General features: G+C 35.7%; 1 protein-coding gene across 1 annotated transcript in view; it reads left to right on the top strand.

Annotated features, from left to right (window-relative positions):
- Nucleotides 1-21,093, top strand: part of STX18 (syntaxin 18) — a 70,756-nt gene that overhangs the window by 35,440 nt on the left and 14,223 nt on the right. The window contains exons 2-6 of the mRNA XM_055795297.1: nucleotides 747-814; nucleotides 13,416-13,531; nucleotides 14,628-14,705; nucleotides 14,802-14,868; nucleotides 18,635-18,750. Coding sequence (XP_055651272.1) covers nucleotides 747-814; nucleotides 13,416-13,531; nucleotides 14,628-14,705; nucleotides 14,802-14,868; nucleotides 18,635-18,750 — 445 coding nt within the window. The remainder of the gene's footprint in view (nucleotides 1-746; nucleotides 815-13,415; nucleotides 13,532-14,627; nucleotides 14,706-14,801; nucleotides 14,869-18,634; nucleotides 18,751-21,093) is intronic.

The following is a 21,093-nucleotide window of genomic DNA, read 5'->3' on the forward strand; positions in this document are numbered from 1 at the left end:
CTTATGCTACATCAGATCTTTTAGATCAGACTAACGTTTGCAAAAGTTCTTTCAGATTTTCAGGAGTTTTTTCATCTTTTTCAAAGGATCTTTGTAAAGACTTTTCATAAGGAAAGTCAAGTGGATTTATAGTAAAATGTATGTAATGTGAAGTAGAAATCTAGAAATAGAAATTTGGTAGGGATGTATGCTGTGGCAAAACTTACTAATGATTATCAGATGATAGAGGTACTACTTTAGTTTGGGCACAAACTGATCATTCTGTTATGGCAAAAATAGAAAAGAGAGGGATAGCATCTTGCTCTACAAGTTCTGATAACTGAACTTGAGTATTTGTTTCAGTAAAATGTTTTAAACTTTCTTGCATGATCTTCTAAAATGAATTAATTTTCTAAAGTGTACATTAGGTTCTGGATTTCCAGTTTAGATAATGTTTTGTGTTGTTATTATCATGTTTAATATTTTTAGTTATATTTAGTGTTTAGTTTATGCTTTTTGGATAGAAGATGTATTTTTACTACTTTTGTCTGAATTGTACCTTCATACAGCAGATCTTTTTAGCTTATTTTTATGTATTGACTGATTGCAAGAAGTGAAAATTGTAATACAAAAGAGCAAATTTTATAATTCTAATTACAGAATAAATAATTTTACAAATTCATGTTTCAAGTGTGTAATACTGAACTTTAAACTTAAAAGTAATCAATTATCAGACTGAAGTTTAATTATGATTTCTATTCTTTTAGATTTCTCATATTGGAAAGCTGAAAGATTTTCTTCTGCAACACAGAAAGGACTACATTAATGCTTACAGGTAAGTGTGCATTGTGTTTAAATAGATTTATTTATTTTCAGATTTAGAAAGTGAACTGATTAAAATTTTATAGGTATAATGACTAATAATAAAACATAGATTGCTTATTAATTGGCTTACTGTAAGCTACTTAAGATGAAGAATAGTGCTGTCACAAGAAAATGGTCCTACACAAAAGGAGACTCAGAATTTGAAGATTTCTGGCTCTTAGGTGTGCATTCTGAAACAAAACAACCTGGCAGTCTTGAGTCCAGCACCTTTTAAGGACCTGCAGAGTAGGTGTCTGAACTGGTTCCTGAGACAGCAGGATAATAGTTTCAATGATCCAGGTTTTCCCTTTCACTCTGTGACATAAAACCTACCTGTTAACAGTAAGTATACAGTCAGTAGCATCAGTAGGTCCTAGAGGAGAATGATGCAAACTTCAGGTTCTGGAGTGTGAACTGCAGACATGAAAAGTGTGAAGGACACCTTTGAGAACATGTTGCCAGGGGACAGCAGCACAGGACTTGCTTTTCTGTGACAGAAACTGTAGGCTTCAGTCCTGGTAGCTGTTATTGTATGGAGAAAGTTTTGATTTTCTTCAGCCATTAAGAAACATTCAAAACTGCTGTATCTGCTTACTTGCGGATAGCTTTAGTAGTAGGATTTTTAGAAGATTAAAACAAGTTTACAGGTTGGTGTTTGAAAGGAAAAATAAGAGTATCTTATGATCTGCAGATTTAACTTTCTTAACAAATTATTAGAGTTATTCTAAGATCTAAATGTTACTGCAACTTGTATTTTGGTGGACTGAGTACAAACAATCATACCATTTGAGAAATGGAAAACTTGCTTTTTAATGAAGCTCTTGTTACGTGCAAACTTAGTAGTCGTATTAGAGGTTGCACAGTATTTAATTCCAGAAGTAGAAAATACTTCATAGGAAACTAACTTTTTAGCTAATTAACCATTTAACTAACTTTGCTGTTGTAAACAGAAGTTTAACAGTTCCAGTTTATTTCATATTGTAGGAATGGTTTTGTGACACACTTAACGACTGCTATAAATATTTATTTGAAAAAAATAGATATCCTGTCTGCACAGTGCAGACCCCACAACATCTAACTAATCATTCCTTTTCTTCCTTCTCAGTCTATAGGTATATCTAAGATAAATGAACAGTGCAAAATAATGTACATAGTGAGTGCTGTCTTTCAGGGAAGTATATTTGTGTGGGGAAATGTGCTCCCCAAAACTGCCTGGCCTTCATCACACTGTCATTTGAAACAGGTTGATCTGCCACCCTGGTTATGCATAGGGAAAGAGATGTTCTCCAGGGTTTTGGGATGCCATTTTATTTTGAGATTGGTGGTTCAAAACCAAAACTTCTAAAATTCCAACCAGGTGAAAAATTGGAAGAATGCACAGTGTGTACAATAGAGACTGAAACCCAATTGGTATGCATTAAAGAACTGGGATACAATCTTTATAAAGATGCAAAGCATCCACTTTAAAGAGCATGTCAGCAAGTTGTTCTTGATGTGATAAAGGTGGATCACAGTGGCAACAATTAAATGTCTTTTTCTCACACTCATCTGAGAAGCACACAACCCACTTTTTTTGAGGGGCTAGGCGAGTGAGGTATATTCAAATGAAACTGTGCAGGTAAGCTTTCCCTTTTAAAGGATCTTCTGAAACCTCACGATTTCCTGTGTTGTATTTCTGCAGTCCCTCAACATAACTGCAGGACTGCATGGGGTGAGTCCTCCCTGTCTGCATTCCGATTCTGCCACAGCCCTGCCTAAAGCTAAGCAGTTGCTATGACCAAGGTAGAGAAAATGCAGTCTAAAGTCATCTTGGTTGAAGACGCTGAGTCCCAAGTCAATTTAATGCCTTTCTGCAAAAGGCCTCAGAGATACCAAACAGGAGTGTTATCCAGACAGATATCCACCCAGGAGAAGACAATAGGAACAGATGAGCCATCTGCTCTTCCTTAGGCTCGGTCAATATTGGAGGAACAGCCTTTCTGAGAAACAACTTCTAGGCCTGGAAGGGTCTGTCACAGTACTAGCAGTACTGTCTAATCAGTGATGTCAAAATGCGTCCCGAAGTAAGTTGTCAGAAGACTTCTGGCACCTTTTTTTTGTCTCCTTGAGATTTTAAAAGCAACATTTTGTTTCAAAAATGAAACAACAAAATCAAAAGATTTTGGCATGTAAGGCCGTGAGAGCTATTCACAGTCAGTGCCAGTGAAAATGAAGCTCGAGGGTGTCGATGTCAATTCTGTGTGGAAGGTGTACGAGGAGCTGCTTTTCCGAGCAGGAGCAGTGTTACACCTACGTGTTGGGCCTAGCTCTGCTTTTCAGTTCCTGTTGGAATAGGTCATGAACACCACTAGGTGGAGCCACCAATTTAATACTGAAATAACTGTGTTTGCTGTGTGAAAACTTCAGGGGACTGCACAGGCTGAGAAACTGCAAATAATTTCAGTAAGAGCAAATAGTCAGTAGCGGTTAAATTTTGGGTACTATTTGTGTGCATAAAATTGAAGTGATAAGTGGAGTAAAAATTTGTCCAAACTATTTTGGTTTCTGACAGTTTTTAATGTTCTTTTTGTAAAGTCTATTTTAAGCACTTACCATGGTAATCTCGGTGATTTTTCACCACCCTACACCTCAGTTATTAACAAAGGAGAGGAAAAAAAATATAAATTTCTTTTATTAAACAGTAAAATAATACTCCAGATCTCTCATGTGACTGCAGATGATCCTGTTGTTAAATTTAAAATAGATAGTACTGTCAAATTCCATACTAGATTGCTTTTACTGGCCTACTTTGTGGGTGCAAAGAGGATCATAGCATCTATGTTGTCAGTCTTACAGCCTTAGCAAATGCCTCACTCATTGAAGACAGCAGTTTTAATAACTTTTCAATAGTTAAGCTATGGGGAAATTTTTTAAACAATTTAATACAAAAAGGCTGTACTAGAATTTATGTAGGACGTTTAATTTTGTTCATTAAATTTGACTGCTTTGTATTTTGTTAATCCTGCTATTTGTTTTTCTAACTATAGCACCATGTGTTGGTGAGACTCAGCTTTTGAGTTATCAAGTTGAATTATTGTATGCCTTTTAAAACTTCTTCATAGTGTGCTACATACAGGCTCTTGATTGCTTCTTTGACCTTACTTTTGCAGACTATAAATTCTTTAATAATAGAATTTTTATTTTTAGCATGCATAAAATACCCTGCTACAGAGGGTATGTCTTTAATTCATTTTTAGAGGAAGATTTTTAGCAATGAGTAACGACAACTAGAGGAAGAGTTAATTGGAACAAAGGCCCTGACCCATTTTATCAAACTTTAAATATTTGACCGAAATACCTAAATTGAGTCCAAAAAGCTCAAGAATTAGTAATTGCTTATTTACCTTCTTTCTTCTTGATTTGACTGTCAGCTCTAAAATATGTGAATGGCAAAACATATGAAACTAGTGATGCAGCAATCTAAGCCTGCTGACTTACAGGCCATTGCACCTTCATTTGGTCCTGTTTATCAGGATTCATTTGCTTTCTCACACCAATTTTCGGTTTTCTGTGATAAGGAACTTTTCTGGTTTGTCTTCTTGCCTGTTTTATTCTGTCTACCATGATTCTCTCCTCTGGATAGAACTTCTGAGAGCTTCAGAGATGTGCTATCATCTTCCACTGACAGCATGAGTTGTGATGGAAAGAAACACGAAACCAGTTAGAAGACTGATTTAGAGGGACACATCTAGAAGCTCCTTATTCAGACTTCTTTCCAAATGTATGGTTGTTTCTTTTCATTTGGCTTCAAAATTGGGGGTTGTACTGGCAATAATAGTGACAACTTGGGCTTTCTCTGTGACACACATTTTAAGGAAAAGCAATAAACAATGAAAACTTGAATGACTAGCAAAGACATGTTGTTATTGGTTACACCTACTAAGGGAAGGACCATTAACTTTATACGCATTATTGCTTTTATTTAACATTAAAGCCTTGTCTTAAAGAAAAGCAACTTAATTTTAATTATATTCTTGCTGGCTTTGTATACACATTTCAAACCTAATGAAGGCCTTTGGGTGTCATACTTATGATCAGTGAACACAGTCAGTGGCAGGGTACTTTCTATAAGAAACATGTAGCTAAATCATGGGACCCTGCATCATCACTGTCCCTGTTGATAGTAGCCCTCTGAGCTGTTGTTAACTGCAGTCTCTCTCCAAGAATCTTTGGAGAGAAGTAAAACTCAACAGTCAAGAAATGCTTTAGGACGTCTCAGAGCATTTGAAAATGAATTAGTTTTTATTGCAAAATGCTCTGACAATACTGTAAAACAGCAACAGTAAACAGTATTTGGATATTTGTTCATATCTGGTTTATGTTTATCTCAAGGACTTCTTTACCAACTTGTTCAAGTAGGCTTATTAAGCTTCATAATGGTGTTTAGAAAGCATATATGGGGTGTAGTCCTTCAGGCAATGTGTAAGAAAAATAACCAAGGACTTCTTAGAACTGATGAACTTGAAGATAAGCTTACTAGATAATTACAAAAGTAATCTTCAATTGATGAATCAATATGGTAAACACCAGACATTTATATATTAGGAAATTATCCCTGCTAAATTATCACCTTTAAGGACTTTCCTAGCAATGTTGCATTTGGCTAACTAACTTTAGTGAGTTAGTGATGAATAATACCTTAAAAAAAATTAAAAAAGGCAAAAGAAAAATATAAAGTCCGTTCCTGACTCTATATAAAGCCTGAATATCAGATTCTTCTCTCGTAAGTGATATGCTAAGACTTTATTGACTTTACTGGAATAATTTCTTATATGTTGGCATAGAAGAAGAATGGATAGTACTTTTCCTTTTTTCAGTTCTGTAGATACTTACCTGTGAGGGTAGGTGGCTATTTCTTTTGTCTGCCTTTGGCCATAAACTGTTTCCAGCAGAACAGGTTGGTCACTCTTCCTGGAAAGAAGGCAAAGACTCTTGATTCCTGAAGATGTAACAAGATGTGGGTGCTTTTTTTATTTTTACTTATTAAGCAGACTATGATCATTCCTTTCAGATGAGAATTGTTACTTACCTTCCCATTTTTAGTGTATGACTGCTACACATTCTATATATTCTTCTTCTTAGTCAGTTTGCTATAATGCATTCCTGCATTGCTTTCTGCACTGCACTGTGTGAGATCCTATCTTCAGTCTTTGGTAAATTGTCTGTTGTTTTGTCTGTGAACAGCTTCTGCCTTTGCCTTTCGTCATTGGTTCCTTCATGTTTTTGCTTATTGAACCACCAAGGTAGTTTGTACGTTTCTGTTAAATGAAGTTCAAGGAACTAGCTGTAGTGCCCTGACACTTGGGGATTTAAAATGGTCCTCTTGGGATTCCTCCACAGCCTCTAGTTTCTCTGAAGGATCTTTCAAGGTTTAGAAAGTTTAAAGACCAGTAGTTATTCCTACTGCTTTAAGCAGACATTGGAAAGGAATTGAGAGAATTCTAGATTTTGACCACAGAACACTTCATACTTAAAAGGAAAATCTTTGAAAGACCTTTCCCTTTCCATCTGGGGTTATTAGACATGTAATTTATTGTCTTTTGCAACTGCAGAGATACTTGTGTAGTTCATCAGTGTAGTGTAGATTGGTTCTGAGTAGAAATAATGTTTTTTCCCCAGGAAATGCTGGATGGGTGGCTTCTGTGTTCATTACATGTTTCTGTGGTCCTTCTGTGCTGTTAAGTGTTTATAAACATTTCATATATTGTTTATTGCAAATGATATATTTAGGAAAAAAATGTAACAAATTATCTTTCTGTCTTAAAAAAGAATGTTGATGCCCAGTAGTTATGCCTCTTGCCCTAGCATTTGTCTACATAGTAAAGCTGATGTGAGGTAGCAGTAAATCAGTTATGTTTGTCACCTAATAGAAAATCATTGAATGATTGCCCCATCTTTTGTGGAGTGTTCCTTTGGCTTAACCAATAAAAGAAAAGAAGTAGCCATTAAAGGACTCTAAAGTCTTGCCGGGTCCCATACAATGCCGGAATGCTTTCTTGCCTTGACTTAATTGCTTTTTTACAAGAAGCAAGGCTTTCTTTGTTGTACTAAGAGAGTAAAACATGTAGATGGTCTGTAAGGACTTTCTTCATGGAGGAGTGTGTAGTATTTTCTTGTTCTCCAGGGAATTCTTTTCAAATGATTTCTCTTCTTTTTTGATTATACTAAGTTCATATATCACTTTTTAGAAATACTAGTTCTTCATAGTAGCATTCTGGAATTTCTCAGCAATATTTTACAGAACAAAATACTAATTCAGGTATGCCTGTACTGCCTGTTCTAGTAGCTGAAGCTTCTCCACAGACTTAAAAAAAATCTGTTTAAATATTTTGTGGAATGTTCTGTCATTTGAGTAGACAAGTTGTTACCTTGGATTTGTCAGACAGCATTTGGATGGAAAAAGGCAGTAAATAAAAACACACAAAACATAATAAAACATGTTTAAATCTTGTTGTTAAATAAGAAGTAAAATAATTTAAATCATACTAGATGCCCAAGGGGAAGAAGTTTTAAAATGTCTGCTGTGTTTACAACTAAGATTATGCATACATGTACATACATGCATATACCTACACACTTGTGTGTGTGAGCGTTTATGTATATATTTGTAAGGCAATATCTGCAGGTGGTAAGTTGGGCACATCTCTGCTAAAACAGTACATATCAGTCTTTTAGAACTGATTTATTTCAGCTTATTGCTTCTCTCTCTTTTGTAATACGTTGTTGGAGGCAAATGAAGTTTGTCTGCTTGATCTGCTATCTTTTATTGAATCAGTAAGCAGAAAATATTTTGTACACCAGCAGAAAGAGTTACTAATTCCAAAACCTGATGTAACACCTTCATCAGCTCTGGTTCCTTGTGCTTTGCCAGCAAAACAGGATCTTAGAAATGATAGGCTGGAAGGAGCATGGTTGACACATTAGAAAACAGAATGACTAGGTCATTCTCCCACCGTGTTTTGCTTGCTTTTAAATATTTTTGTTCAGTGGAGATCCCTCTTCTTTTTCCCGTTTCCTTATCTTTATCCTGTTTCCCTATACTAGAATATTATTTTTTTTTTTTTTACGCTAACTTACTTCGGTAACGCCTCAGTCTCTTCTAGAATCAACAATTACAGTATCTTTGGTTTCTCACAGGTGTTCTCTTCAACCTTTGATTGTACTTTTTCCTCTCCTTCAGACACTGTCCCAGTTGCTTGTTGCAGTGAGGTGCTGAAACGAAACAAAAACTCCAGCTGAGGCCTTGCCCAAAGCCAAGGATAGCAGAAAGATCACCTTAAATTTGTAATGGATTATGCTACTGCGTTTATGCATCCCATTGTAATGATGACTTTTTATGCAATAACATGTTGTTATGTTTGGGTTATGACCTAATTATGATCCCAGATGACTTTCTGGAGAACTAGTCCCTCATCAGTTGTTCCTCATTCTCTGTGGGTTCAGATAATTGTTCCTGCTGCAACAAAGAGCCTCTGACCGTGCCTTATTCAAATTCTTCATGTCATTTCTCCAAGTTGGCAGTATTGTTTTGATTTGAAGTCTAGTTCTCTTGATACAGTTTTAAACTGCTTAGCTTTTATGCCTTTGCAAATTTAGTGAGTTTATACTCCATTCTAGTGTCTGCGTTGTTAGTGAAGTTATTAGTGTCAGATTCACAACAAACTCCCAGGAACACAACTCTGTGTGTCCTTCTGTTTTGATATATAACTACTCTGAGTCCAGCTATTCAGTTTCACATCTGTATGGTGCTTGTTTCTTTTAATGCATTTATTCACTGGTAGCTTCTGAGAATGTCATGTGAGATGGTAACAAAAGCCACGCTATAGAGAAGGTATATAGCAATGATAGCTTTTCATCCATCCATAAGACCTGTTAACTGCATCCCAGAAATAAATTATACTGCATATGACTTATTCTTGATACATCTGATAATACTGGTTTTCTTGTTTCCTAAGCACTTAAAAATTGTTTGATTATTTGTTCCTATATTTTCCTAGGCCGAGTGGTCTGTAAGTCCTCTGCTTTTTTTTCCTCTTTAAACGTATTTTTTAAAGATAGTTGCTACACTTGACCTTTCCCATCAACCTAGGACTTGCTTATTCTCCCCTAGTTCTGGGCAGTGAGGATGCAACCTTTTATTTGATGCATTACTTGTTTTATTCTCGGGCCTCTTCTCTTTCTGCATGCTATAGGGATGTACATACACCCTGGGCTTTTTTGAAGGTCAGTTAGTTCCCTTCAGGAGCACGCCTTTGGCTTACAAACAGGAGGGATATATACTTCATCAAGTTTACCTTCAGCATTACCCCAGGAGGCACTGCACCTTGAGGTACACTCATGCCATAACCTTGTTCGCCTAGCACTCTTTCTCATACACTATTCACTCAGCATGCTGTTATTAATATATCTTCTGACACTTGTTATTATTGATGAAAATATCAACAAATAATTATGATTTATTTTTTTTGTTAATGGCAGAGGTAGTAAATTGGGCCCTGATGATTTAGCAGCAGTAAGCTAAAGGGAATAGTAACTGCAGCTTAGAAGTGATCTTTGTGATGAAACTTAACGCAGGGGAGGAAAAAAGGCAATAAACACCTAGAATTTATTCATACTCTGTGTATAATTCTATTTCTTTACTTAATAACAAGCCAACACCACATTCTTGGGAGTTTCTCATAGTAATATTTGCAGAGCAGGCTCTTGTTATCATTGACATCCCTTGCCAGTTGTGTCTCATGCTGCGCTTGACCCTTTCCTGATTTACCCACATTATTCTGAATAATTATTCTGAATTATTAGTCTGAATAAGGAGCTTCTAGATGTGTCCCTCTAAATCAGTCTTCTAACTGGTTTCGTGTTTCTTTCCATCACAACTCATGCTGTCAGTGGAAGATGATAGCACATCTCTGAAGCTCTCAGAAGTTCTATCCAGAGGAGAGAATCATGGTAGACAGAATAAAACAGGCAAGAAGACAAACCAGAAAAGTTCCTTATCACAGAACATGCTGTGTTCCTTTAGATTTGTCAGTAGCAATCAGACCTAATTTGCACTTTCTGTATTCTGCTCTTTGTGTTTCAGCTTAGTGATGAGCTTAGAGGTCATGAAGTAGCTAAGATGATCTCTTACTGTATTGCCTATTCTTCCCTTTCACCAAGGGCAGAATTGCAAATTATCATAGTGTAATTTTTATATGAAAACAACTAGTTCACCTGAATTATTTTCTGTTCCTTTTTAGGTTTCCCTTTTCTATGCAATTTACCCTACTAATTTTTCTAGATGACTGAAGTCTGCCTACTTCTTACTCTTCATCCATGTTCTTAAAAGTCACAAATAACCCAAGTTGCCTTCCAGCCCAAGTTTCTCATGAAGCTTTCTCCTATTGATTAGGACAGTTTCCCCCCTTCTCCCTTCTTTATCTGCATGCATTAGCCAGTGTGTGTCTTGGCTAATTCTTCTGACCGCTTCTGAAAAACCTGGTTTGTTTGACCTTTCTTGATTTAGTAATGTATCAGTCCATTGCCGTGATACTGCCGCTCTATTTCCAAGCAGGTATTTGTATCTCTGACATACAGGACACAGCTGGGGTTTTTTGTGTAGTTGGGTTTTGTTCAGTTTTTTCTGTGTTTGTTTTTCCTTGGCCTGTTCTTTTTAGATGAATGGCTCTTTTTTTTTTTTTTTTTTTTTTTTTTTTTTGTAAGGCTAAAGGATGGTGATTACATGAATTTTTTTGTTATAATCTCCATGTGCAGATTTACTGGGCAGTGCAACAGGGACTTCAGTATCCTGTTAGTACTAGTTGAATGCCACGTGTTTTGACATAATGGGATGTGATTGTATGACTTCATTCTTGCCTTCCCAAGGAAACTGGGTTTCAAGTATCCTTGCCTCCCAGTGGCTTGACCAGCTCTTGTTCAGAAGTGCTGGTCCAAACACTATGTAAGATGTAAACAGTTATAAAAGGAAAAGTATTTTATTTCTTGTTTACTGGATTAAGCAGCATTTTGCGACCTTTGAAGCTGTGAAACTCCTATTTAAGAATTCGATCTACCATATTTTTGTATTGGCAACTATGAAAAGCAACTGAGCAACTTGTTTCCCAATGTTGTTGCAGTTATCTTCAGTGTGTCACTATATTACTACTAGTTACACTGTTAGTAAAAAATAAAGCATGTTTGAGGCAGTTTTTGTATATGTATTTCTAATTCTGATTTAAAAGGAAATTCTTGTTTGCATTTTGTAATCTTTATTTTGCCCTGTAATGTTAAAAAGTGCATGGAAAGCATAGAACTCTGCAAATACCACAAAGCTGGATAGGGTACAAGAACATAGACATATAAAGACAAGAACTTTATACTCTGTTCAGTAGCAGCCCAGCCAGAACTTATTATTGTAATCTGAAATAGAGTGGAGATTTTTTTGCTTCATCAGGGGGCCATCATGAAACTGTTACTCCACCCTCATTTTCCATCTGAATCTCTGTGTGTTAACATGCTCAAGTAACTCTCTAGGCAGGGCTCGCTGAACAATGTTACGCATTATCCCATACCAGATGATCTTAATCTTTCTGTCAGGGCCTGTGTGGAGATGGATGTAGGAATGGATTTTCTGGCTTTACACATGCTGAGAACTTGTTTATGCCACAGACTAATAATAAAAAAGCCCCATCTATTTAAGCTGTGTCAAGGGAGTGGGAGAGAGGAGTGTCCTAATATATTTAACAATATGACTTATCTTACATTGCATATGTAACTATCAATATATCATCGTAACCAGGCTGTGGAAAGCCTCTCCATCAGATGTCTCTAAAATGAGACAATTTCAAATATTTCATCATTCAGAAGCTGCTTTCTCAGAGAGTGCAAATTGGAGTTACAGCTTAGAAGACCACTGATTACAGCTGTAATAGGGTGTTTGCCACAAATTTATGAAGCTGTCTGGCCTGACCAAAGGAGAGCAGTTCAGCTAGTACAGTATAAATGGAAACACCATATATGGCTGCTTTTCTGCAAGTTTCCTGTAAGTTATAAAAAAATAACTTTATAAGAGCTAGAATAGTTTTAACTGCTGGGGGAGCCCTGATATTTCGATGTCAAATGCATGCCAGTGTTGGAAAGAAGGAAATAAAACAATAGACTATTACTTCATTGCTTCTACTTAGTTTTCCATACTGTTTGCTGGCTAATCTGTGCTTGTGTACTAGCTGGCCAGTAAGCAGAAAGTAATTTTCAGGCCACGTGAACCATGTGCTGCTTTTTTCATGTGCAGCCAGTCACATGGGATGGGAATGAAGACATTTTGGTATAATACTAGGGGACGTTAGAGTACACTTCAAACATGGAGGAGATCTGGGAGACCCATGCTGACAGTACGTTGCAGATGCAGGAAGGCATTGGTGGTTTTGTATGTGATGAGAGATGGTGAGGTTGGGGTGATGTGAATTGATTGTAGGCATTCCTGTGGCAGGGATTGTAGCAGTTGCAGGGAAGAGTTGGCATTATTACAGTGAAGCATGTAAGAGATCTATCTCTAAGGTTATCAGGCTAGCTTTGCAAATTGAAGATCCCTTCTTTTTGCTTGTGTTACTACATTAATATAGTTGCGTTACACATACCTCGAAGAAGTGGGGAAATTTTCACGTACAAATAAAAATCTAAATTAAAATGGGAGTGTAAGTTAAGGTTTTCTTTCCTATTTAAAAAAGTAAATATAGTAGGCTGTGATAACTGTATCATCAGGAAACTCAAGATAAACATAGGATAAGCTGCTGTAGCAAAATTCTATCATCCTGTCATCTGTGGCTGTGGAAACACTGTTAAATACCTTTATATAGTATGCTTTTCTGGTGGTTATCTACAATGTGTTGATATTTTACTGACAGGCCTCCATTTTTATTAGTTTGGTAACAAAAAGATATATCAATCCTATCTAGAAGCTATTAAATACATAATGTATAATCTAAAATAGAAATAAACAACAGGAACAGGTTTTAGTCAATCTTACCATTCACTTGATATTAAATATGTGCATTATTTTCCAGTATTATTCTTTACTCTGGTTTGGATTCACAGCTTTCATAGTATATCTACTATAAACATGAGCCTGAGAATTTTAGGATAATGAAAACTTATTTAAATGAAATAAGTTCCAATATTTTGTACTTCTTTCAACATTCAAGCTATTCTTTTATCCTACTTGTTTCTGTGTTTTTAGAATTGAAATACAGAATATTGAGACTAATGATACGTTTTCTAGCTGTATTTTCTCCTTATCTGCTCAGTATTTGAAAATGTATGAGATTATAGGATATATTGCTTTTTCTACATCTTTTACTTGTCAAAAATGTTTTTAAAACCTTTCAGCTTTATAGAAGTGGCATTTTAATCATTGATGGTTATTGTACTTTTTACTACTAGTGTGAACATCCACGTTGAAAAGTTTCTGTGGAGGTGGTGAATGAGAAGGTCTAAGATGTGTACTCATGGTTTTTATGTTGGGGATTTCTTAAGTGACAGTTTGTCTTGTTTCTCAGCCATATTATGTCCGAATATGTGAGGATGACAGATACAGAGCGTGATCAGATAGATCAAGATGCTCAGGTATTTATGAGGACGTGTGCCGATGCCATTCATCAGCTGAGAACTGAAGGTAAACTGCACAACTCTTAAATGTCTTTTCTTAAAAGGCTAATATATAATGCTGAATATTGCATGGCGAATCTGAAATGCTTTTGGAAAGAGATGGGTGTTTTGGAAAGAGTCTCATTGGTGTTTTGTTTGCATCTGTGTAATCCCATTGGCAAATTAGTAGTGTACTTTAATGTTAGTAGAAGGAGAAGCCAGAACACAGAATTTTATTTATTTGTTCAGATACACTAATTAGCAAGTGTTAAAAAGGTAGTCTTTAATATGTACTATTTCAATAGTAATTTAACACTGTGACACAGAGGCCTGAACCAAAGCTCACTACATGTCTCTTTCTAGCTTGTCCACCTGTAAAGGTATTACAAGTATAATCTTTCCACGTTTGAGATAACTAATTAACAGACTTCTGGTAAAGTAACAGTGTTTTGGACAGCTTGAGTGTGGGATCCTACTTTTACAATACTTTAGAGAGAACTTCTGTTTTGCCATTTTCAAGTTGTTTTGCTCTGTGTGTGTGTGTATCTCAATATAATAAAGATGTTCATCAGCTTTAAAATGCCATCTAAGCATAGTTGTAGCATTATTCAGAATAACTGAAAGTCAGTCATGCAGGGGAATTACATAGTATCAAAATAAGAAATATTAATATATGTGAATTAAAAGGATGCTTCACACAATAAATCCCAAAGGTTTCCACATAGTCTGCACACTGAAGGATTTAAAATGTTAAATGTTCAATATTTTAAGCAAGATAAATCTCTAGATCTCTTCTCCTATGTTAGCTTGTTGACATCTGTTCTTGTTTAGAAATGTAATTGACGTAATATGACTCAGTGGCATGTATAACAAGTCAATAACATAAATATTGTAAGACACAGTTGTTTTCAGCTTTTGGGTTGTTGTAGTGATTTGTGTTGTAATGACACGTTTTACAGAACCTGTATTTAAATATAGCTATGTTTAAAATAAATACGGATACATAATGTACATAAAAAGTTAATAGGCTCTTGAATATAGCTTGCATATCAACTGAAAACACAAACTTCTGTGCAATTCAGTAAAAAGTTAAAAGATTGTGTTATTTTTCTTTTTTATTTCAGCACACAAGGGTGTCCAGTCTGCTCAAGTAAAAGAACACAGAACGGCTGTCTTGGACTTCATTGAAGATTACTTAAAAAGTACTTAGTATTTATTAAATAGTTAAAAATGAATTATTGTATTTTCCAAGAAATGCATTTCTAACCTGAAATTTTGTTTACTGTGATCTTCAACAGGAGTGTGTAAGCTGTATTCTGAACAAAGAGCCATCCGAGTTAAGCGAGTGATAGATAAAAAGAGACTGTGAGTAGTGTCAAAAAATAGTTTAACTGTGCTTTTCATTTGTAGGACATTCAACAAAACTATTATTCATGTTTAGATTCTAGAGAGATTGTTTTAATAGAAATCTGTAGTTGGACAAGCAACTTCTGCTGTCAGCACATGCATTCCAGGGCTCTTAAACACTTCTGGCATGTGACGTTAAGTCTGTAAATGGCAGCTTGCCAATATAGTGTTGTACTTCTCATTTATGGAAGTGAATAAAGCACCAAATCAGTAAAATGTGGGTTAATAAATCTATTTGACTTCTACAAATGCAACAAAGTATTTTTACGTGTCCCATTAAGTAGTATTCTCCATAAAGTATCTTAGAATGAAGTCCTGCATATTGGTAATATGTCTCAAGGATGCTATTTAGGATACTGTCTACTTAGGTACACAAGGGATGTTCGCTTTACTCTCCCATTCTCATTCTTTTTATAGATATATAGATAGATTATTTGTATTAAGCCACTGTCTTTCTGCTAAAGCAAGTGAATATATTGTGAATAACAGCTTCTTGAGATGGCAAGTCTTCATGGCAAGCGGAAAAAATAAGTCTTGAATGTAACTTTTAAACTGAAACAAAAGAGTTTCTGCTTCCTATCATGGCATGCATTCAGGCTGCTAATGTTGAGGTGAAAATATCTAGGAGAAGTTAAAGATGATGTGCTTGCTGCCTTTTTGGGCTGGGTTTTTTTTTTTGTTTTGTTTTGGGTTTTTTTGTCAAATATCAAGAAACATACTTTTACAGTTTCTTTCTGCACACTCCTAGGTATAAGAATGATAGGGAGAGTGAATACATTTGCAATTTACTTAATACCTGAAAGGCTTTCCGTGTCTTCTCAATCTGCATTATCTAAATACTAACCTTGAGTTCTATTATGTACATTTTAAAAATAACAAAATCTAGAACATAAATAAATTCCATAAATAAATTCTTGAATGTGTTTTCAAGGCTTGACAATGCTTCTTTATCAGTTTGGTGTTTGGCTCAATCAGCTATTTACATTGAAACTAGAGAGATGTTTTCACAAGTCCATAAGTACATTTTATTTGGAGTGATTCAGCGTGATTAAGCACAATTAGATTCACTCAGATATATCCTCCTGAGACATAAATAGTAGTATAAGCCAAAACCAGGTAAACAAAATACCCCAAACCAGTTCTGAAATTTGGTAAGAATTAATGAGAGAAAAGTGAGGCATTGGTATTTTTGTAACTCGTAACTTTTCAGGAAAAGCATACAGAAACAAACTGCGTGGTATTTTGTCATGTGTAAAATACATAACCTTATCAGTATTCTTCACACTGAAGGACTTCAAAGAAAGATGGCATGGTTCCTGCAGTTACAGAGTTGGCTTAACAAATACCAGCTCTTCTGTTTGTTGTACTCTTATATTATTGTTTCCATGTGAAATCCTAGATTCAAGATTTCCCAGATAACTAAACAGAGAAAATGACTCAATTTGATGTATGCTAAACATGACGCAATGAAAAGCTATTTCAGAAGTTAGAATGCCACTTAAATAAAGAGCAATGAGGCATTAAAAAATAACCCAGAAGATGCAGTCCTTCTATGGAATACTGGACTACCACCTCTTTGCCTCTATCTACAGACATAAGAACTAGAAGACAGATTTTGACCAGGTGGAGTCTGTATGCATTGCAGATATGATATAATGGCTAAATTGTCGTTTGGATTAAAATTCAATTTAAATAAATCATGGGGCATAAACCAATTTTTATGATGACTTGAAGAAGAATTGTCTTTTTTCATATGCCTTCAACGAGCTATTTGTAATTTCCCCAAGGATTTCAGGAGATGCTTTATGTGGTAATAAGATCATGTTCCATCACTTAAAAGAACTAGGCATTCTTTAAATAGTGCACCCCAGGCATTTTGTTAGTTTTTAATTGAAAACTTAATACATTAGCATACTGTGCAAACTAAGGACAACAAACAATAAAGGAATACATTTCTTTAAAAGTAAATTAATCCTAGTGCAGATCATCTTTCCTGCGATTCAGTCAACTTAAAATATGTGCATATGAGACAATATTGAAAGGTTTGCAATAGAAATATACTTCATCATGTTTCCTTTTATATTGATCACCATTCTAAGCTCTTCAGCAAATTACCTGAGTGTTACAGTTTTCTTATGCAAGCTGCTTTTGTGTGTTTAGTCATATTTTTTGATCAAAAAGTTCTGCCAATTATGTAGAACTAGTTCCCCAGAATGAAAAGGTAAGAAATGGAAGCACAAGCAGGTTTTTTTTCTGTAAAGGTACTTCTTTTGTGATTTTCAGGTTTTATATTTATTGATATTCAAAATTATATTTCATTTCAATTGTAAACCTATTTTTCCATTAGAATATTTTGTGACTTATGGATGCAGTTACTCAAGCTGGTATTTTTATTATTTGGGGAATTGGTGTTTTATTAGCATCAGAACTGTTATTTGAACTGCATGGACATCCAGATAAGTCTGTTTTTTCCCTTGTTATTAGGCAAATTTAGGACTTGAGAGGGAGTAGGCGAGAGAAGAGTTCTTATTTGTAAAATTGCCAAAAGCCCAGTACTTGCAGAGTTTTTAGAACTAAGAAACGTTTCCCGTTACTGTTTTTCTTGTTTAAATAGCATAGTCACTCAGTGATGACTAACGCATTATATTCTGGTTTTTCTCAGAATTTTCTAATTATGCGTTAGAATTTAGACACAATATAAAGGAGGAAAGGAACACAAAATGCAATACCTTCCTTTAAGCAGCAGGGGAAGATTGCAGATCGTAATGAGATTAACTGTTGATTATATTTGAGAGGGGAGGAAGTGGTGAAGGTGGTACAGCAGGTGATTCACCTCATTGCTTTTTGATTTTTTGTTCTTTAGCTTCTCTAACAGCATAACTGCCAAGTATTAACTGTCTACTACATAGTAGTTATAGAATTCACTGTAGACAACAACAAACCACATAAGTTTACTGGGAAAAAATGTTGCCACTAACTTCTAAACTTTTTTTTTTTATGTCATAATGAAACATACTTGACAAGTTTAATATATAATCACTGAATATGCTTCTGATTTTTTGCATTGCCTTTGTATTAAAATTACATAGCAGGGACTTAAATGTAGTATGTATCTGTCCACTGCATACGTTTTTTCTTTCCCTTGCTTCTAAATGGTCTGTTTAGTGCTCTGGCAGCCAAGGTAAGGATCACTGTTATCCTGGTTAAACTACTCTTTCAACCTAGTTAAATAAAAATACTTGTTTCAGGAAAAAGCTAGTTCTGTTGTATTTTTTTACTTTTCCTTTATTATAACTGACAATATAAAGTTGTAATTATTACTTGGAAAAAATGACGTAGTGGTGTTGGCTATTCCTACTAAAAAGAATTTTCAGTATGACCAAAATGCTGTTGGTTGGGTTTTTTTAAAAAAATATATACAGTAATACAGGGTTTTTTAAAAGATATTTCATAAAATGTGTGTGTTTTTATGCTATAGCTTTCAAAATTCTCCTCAACTGTGAACATGTACTGTGTTCTGTTCAGGAGTACTACTCATGCTTTCTTCGCTTTTGTGATAGTATTCCAGTGAAAGTTGCTAAGTATAATTTGTATCTTGACTGGGAAATCTTTAATGTGAAGTTTGCAAAAGTTCATGTTAAATTTAATAATCTGTTGGTTGCTCTCATTTTAGAGCAATTCAGCTTTGTAATACCAGTTAAACTGTAGGCTCTTGTGCTTCTAGATCCAGGCTTGAACCTGAGCAGAGCAACGTGTCCACATCACCTCTTTTCCCTGAAAAATCTTCACTGAATCCTTTCGATGATTCTGAAGAAAAACTTTCTGCTGAGGAGAGCAAAGGTAAAAAAAAAATGTAGTTAAATTTTACTTTTTGTGGTAAGGCCTGTCTGGTCAATAGTACTTCCTTCCCATTACAAGGGCCTGTTCCTGTGACTTGCACCTTCTCTATTTTCATCTTCTGTTAGTTGATCAGGCTTTTTTGAAGCATATTGTGAGACTGAGAAAGCAAAATCTTAAACTTTTTTATATGCCTTTTCCAACCAGCTAAAAAAGTTTCAGGCCTTGCTAGATTCCTCATCCTCTCAAACTCTGTGTGAACTCTTCCATTTTTATTTTTATCGGTATCCATCTACTTACATATCTTCTCAAATCTGTCTGATTTTTTTTCCACGTTCCTGTCACTGATGGCAAGGAATTGGAAAGTAGCTCAGTGACTTTCTGGGAACATTTTCTAGTCTTTAAGCACAGAGACCTTGAGTTGGACACTCCTATGGTATGAACCCAAAGGCAGAATATGGTCATAGAGGGGAGCTTAGTGGCTGGCCAGATCCAGTAGTTTTGGGGATGATGTTCTCCACAGCACTGAGTGTCCCTGCTGGAAGGATTGCATCTCATCTTTCCGTGGGTAGGGGGCAGCCAGAAATCCAAAGCAGTATCTCTGACCCCACTGTCAATAGCAGGTGCTATTCTTGACAGAACTTGTTGAACATCACTTCTGATTCCTTGGTGGCCTGCTTCTGAGGTTGAGCAATGTTAAGTCCCTTCTGTTGGCCATTTCGGTTTGTCCTGGGATGCATACGCTGGCAGAACTTTGTTGCAGAGTGCATTTTGGAGTATCACCACTATGCAGATAATTTCAGGTTTCATACCTAAAGAGAAGAATCTTGTTCTGTGATTCTGGAGTTGCTTTCCCTGGCTTGAGTTCCCCTGCTTGTGCTGTCTAGAAGAGTCAAAGGTACCCTGTGATATACCATGTGTAATTTTTTTTTTTTTTTTTTTGAGAGAGAAACAAAAACTGTGTGAAATGTGACATTACATTAGCATAGTACTTCATCAAGATAGAAGAAACCTGCTGGATAGCCATATTATTCTATAATTGGTTATTGTTTCTTTGGTGATTTTTATTAAAAAAGTAAAGTTCTTGGGGTTGGTGACTTTAGGGCCATACAAAGACTGGATTCATGTGAAGTGGGTACTCCATTTCTAGGTGAAGACTCTTAATACTGAATTGCCTCACAGTGTGCAAGTGGTTTCATTTTCTGATAGGGCATTGCTTATCTTCCTAACCAGTTTATACTTCTGCAGCCCTATCACTATGCTCCCTGCTGCTGCCAACCCCCCCACCCCCCTGAATTTATTGTAAGAAGTGAAGGTTTTGATTATGTGTCATTTCTAGTGCTTACTACTTTTTTTATAGTATGTCTTAAGTGATGCAGCACACAGGCACATAGATGAGTTTCACCTTGGCATGTTATCAGTGTTTTGCAGCTGTGAGCAAGTACCAGCAGAGAAACAGCCGTGTAGTAGCATCTTCACTGGCCTGTGCTCTTCCTTGTTGCTGAATGTCTCTGCAGTCTCTGGACGTGTGCACTCCCACACATAGTGTCGTAATTTTTAGCTCCAAAAATCTGTGCCACACTGTGGAAAATGCTGTTCTTTGATTGCCTTGGGCACAGCAAACCCCTGCAATAAACAGAAATGAAACTTTGTTTATTGCACGTTAATTTTGATTACTCCAGTTTTTGCTTTTATTAGTTTATGCTTTAAATTTTACAAGAAAGTAGGGGTCTGTCACATATGTGATGCTGATGCAGTACTTATGAGGGATTCCTGAATAGTCTTTGAGAAGACTATGAAACGTGTATATCAGAATAAATCTGTCTGAAACAGTTTGTAAATACGCAAAGCCTGTGGTTCCTCACATAAGGGTAAGTGTTGGTTGCTGCTGCTTATAGAAATCAGCCTTGTGACTTCACTGGTAGGTGGTTGTTATAGCATGGAAATAGCATGAACAAGATGACTAGGAAATGAAGCTCAGTTTAAATCTTAAAGCGTTTGATTAATTATTTTTTTTTTAAGTAACTTTTCAAAGTTTTAAGAAACTGGAGAAATTGCCACATTTAGAAGTAACCATTTCATCCTCAGGGTGGTTTAGAGAATGGTGATCATTTATATTTATGAATTAGCTATCATCAGCATACCTGGGCCCCTTGTGTTAAATATCTCAGCTGTAAAGATAGTTCCAAGAGGAGCTTGTGGCCATGTCCTTAATTTGAATGTTATGATGGACAGCTGAATGTCCTACTTGGTGTGCTGAAGCACAGCTTGGGTTTTGTCTGGTTTTTTTGGCAGAAACCAAAGCAAAATGTGGTTACTTTTGTTCTGAGGCAAAGCACCTGTTTA

The sequence above is a fragment of the Falco peregrinus genome, chromosome 2, assembly GCF_023634155.1.
Source record: "Falco peregrinus isolate bFalPer1 chromosome 2, bFalPer1.pri, whole genome shotgun sequence".
In the NCBI taxonomy this organism is placed as follows: Eukaryota; Metazoa; Chordata; class Aves; order Falconiformes; family Falconidae; genus Falco; species Falco peregrinus.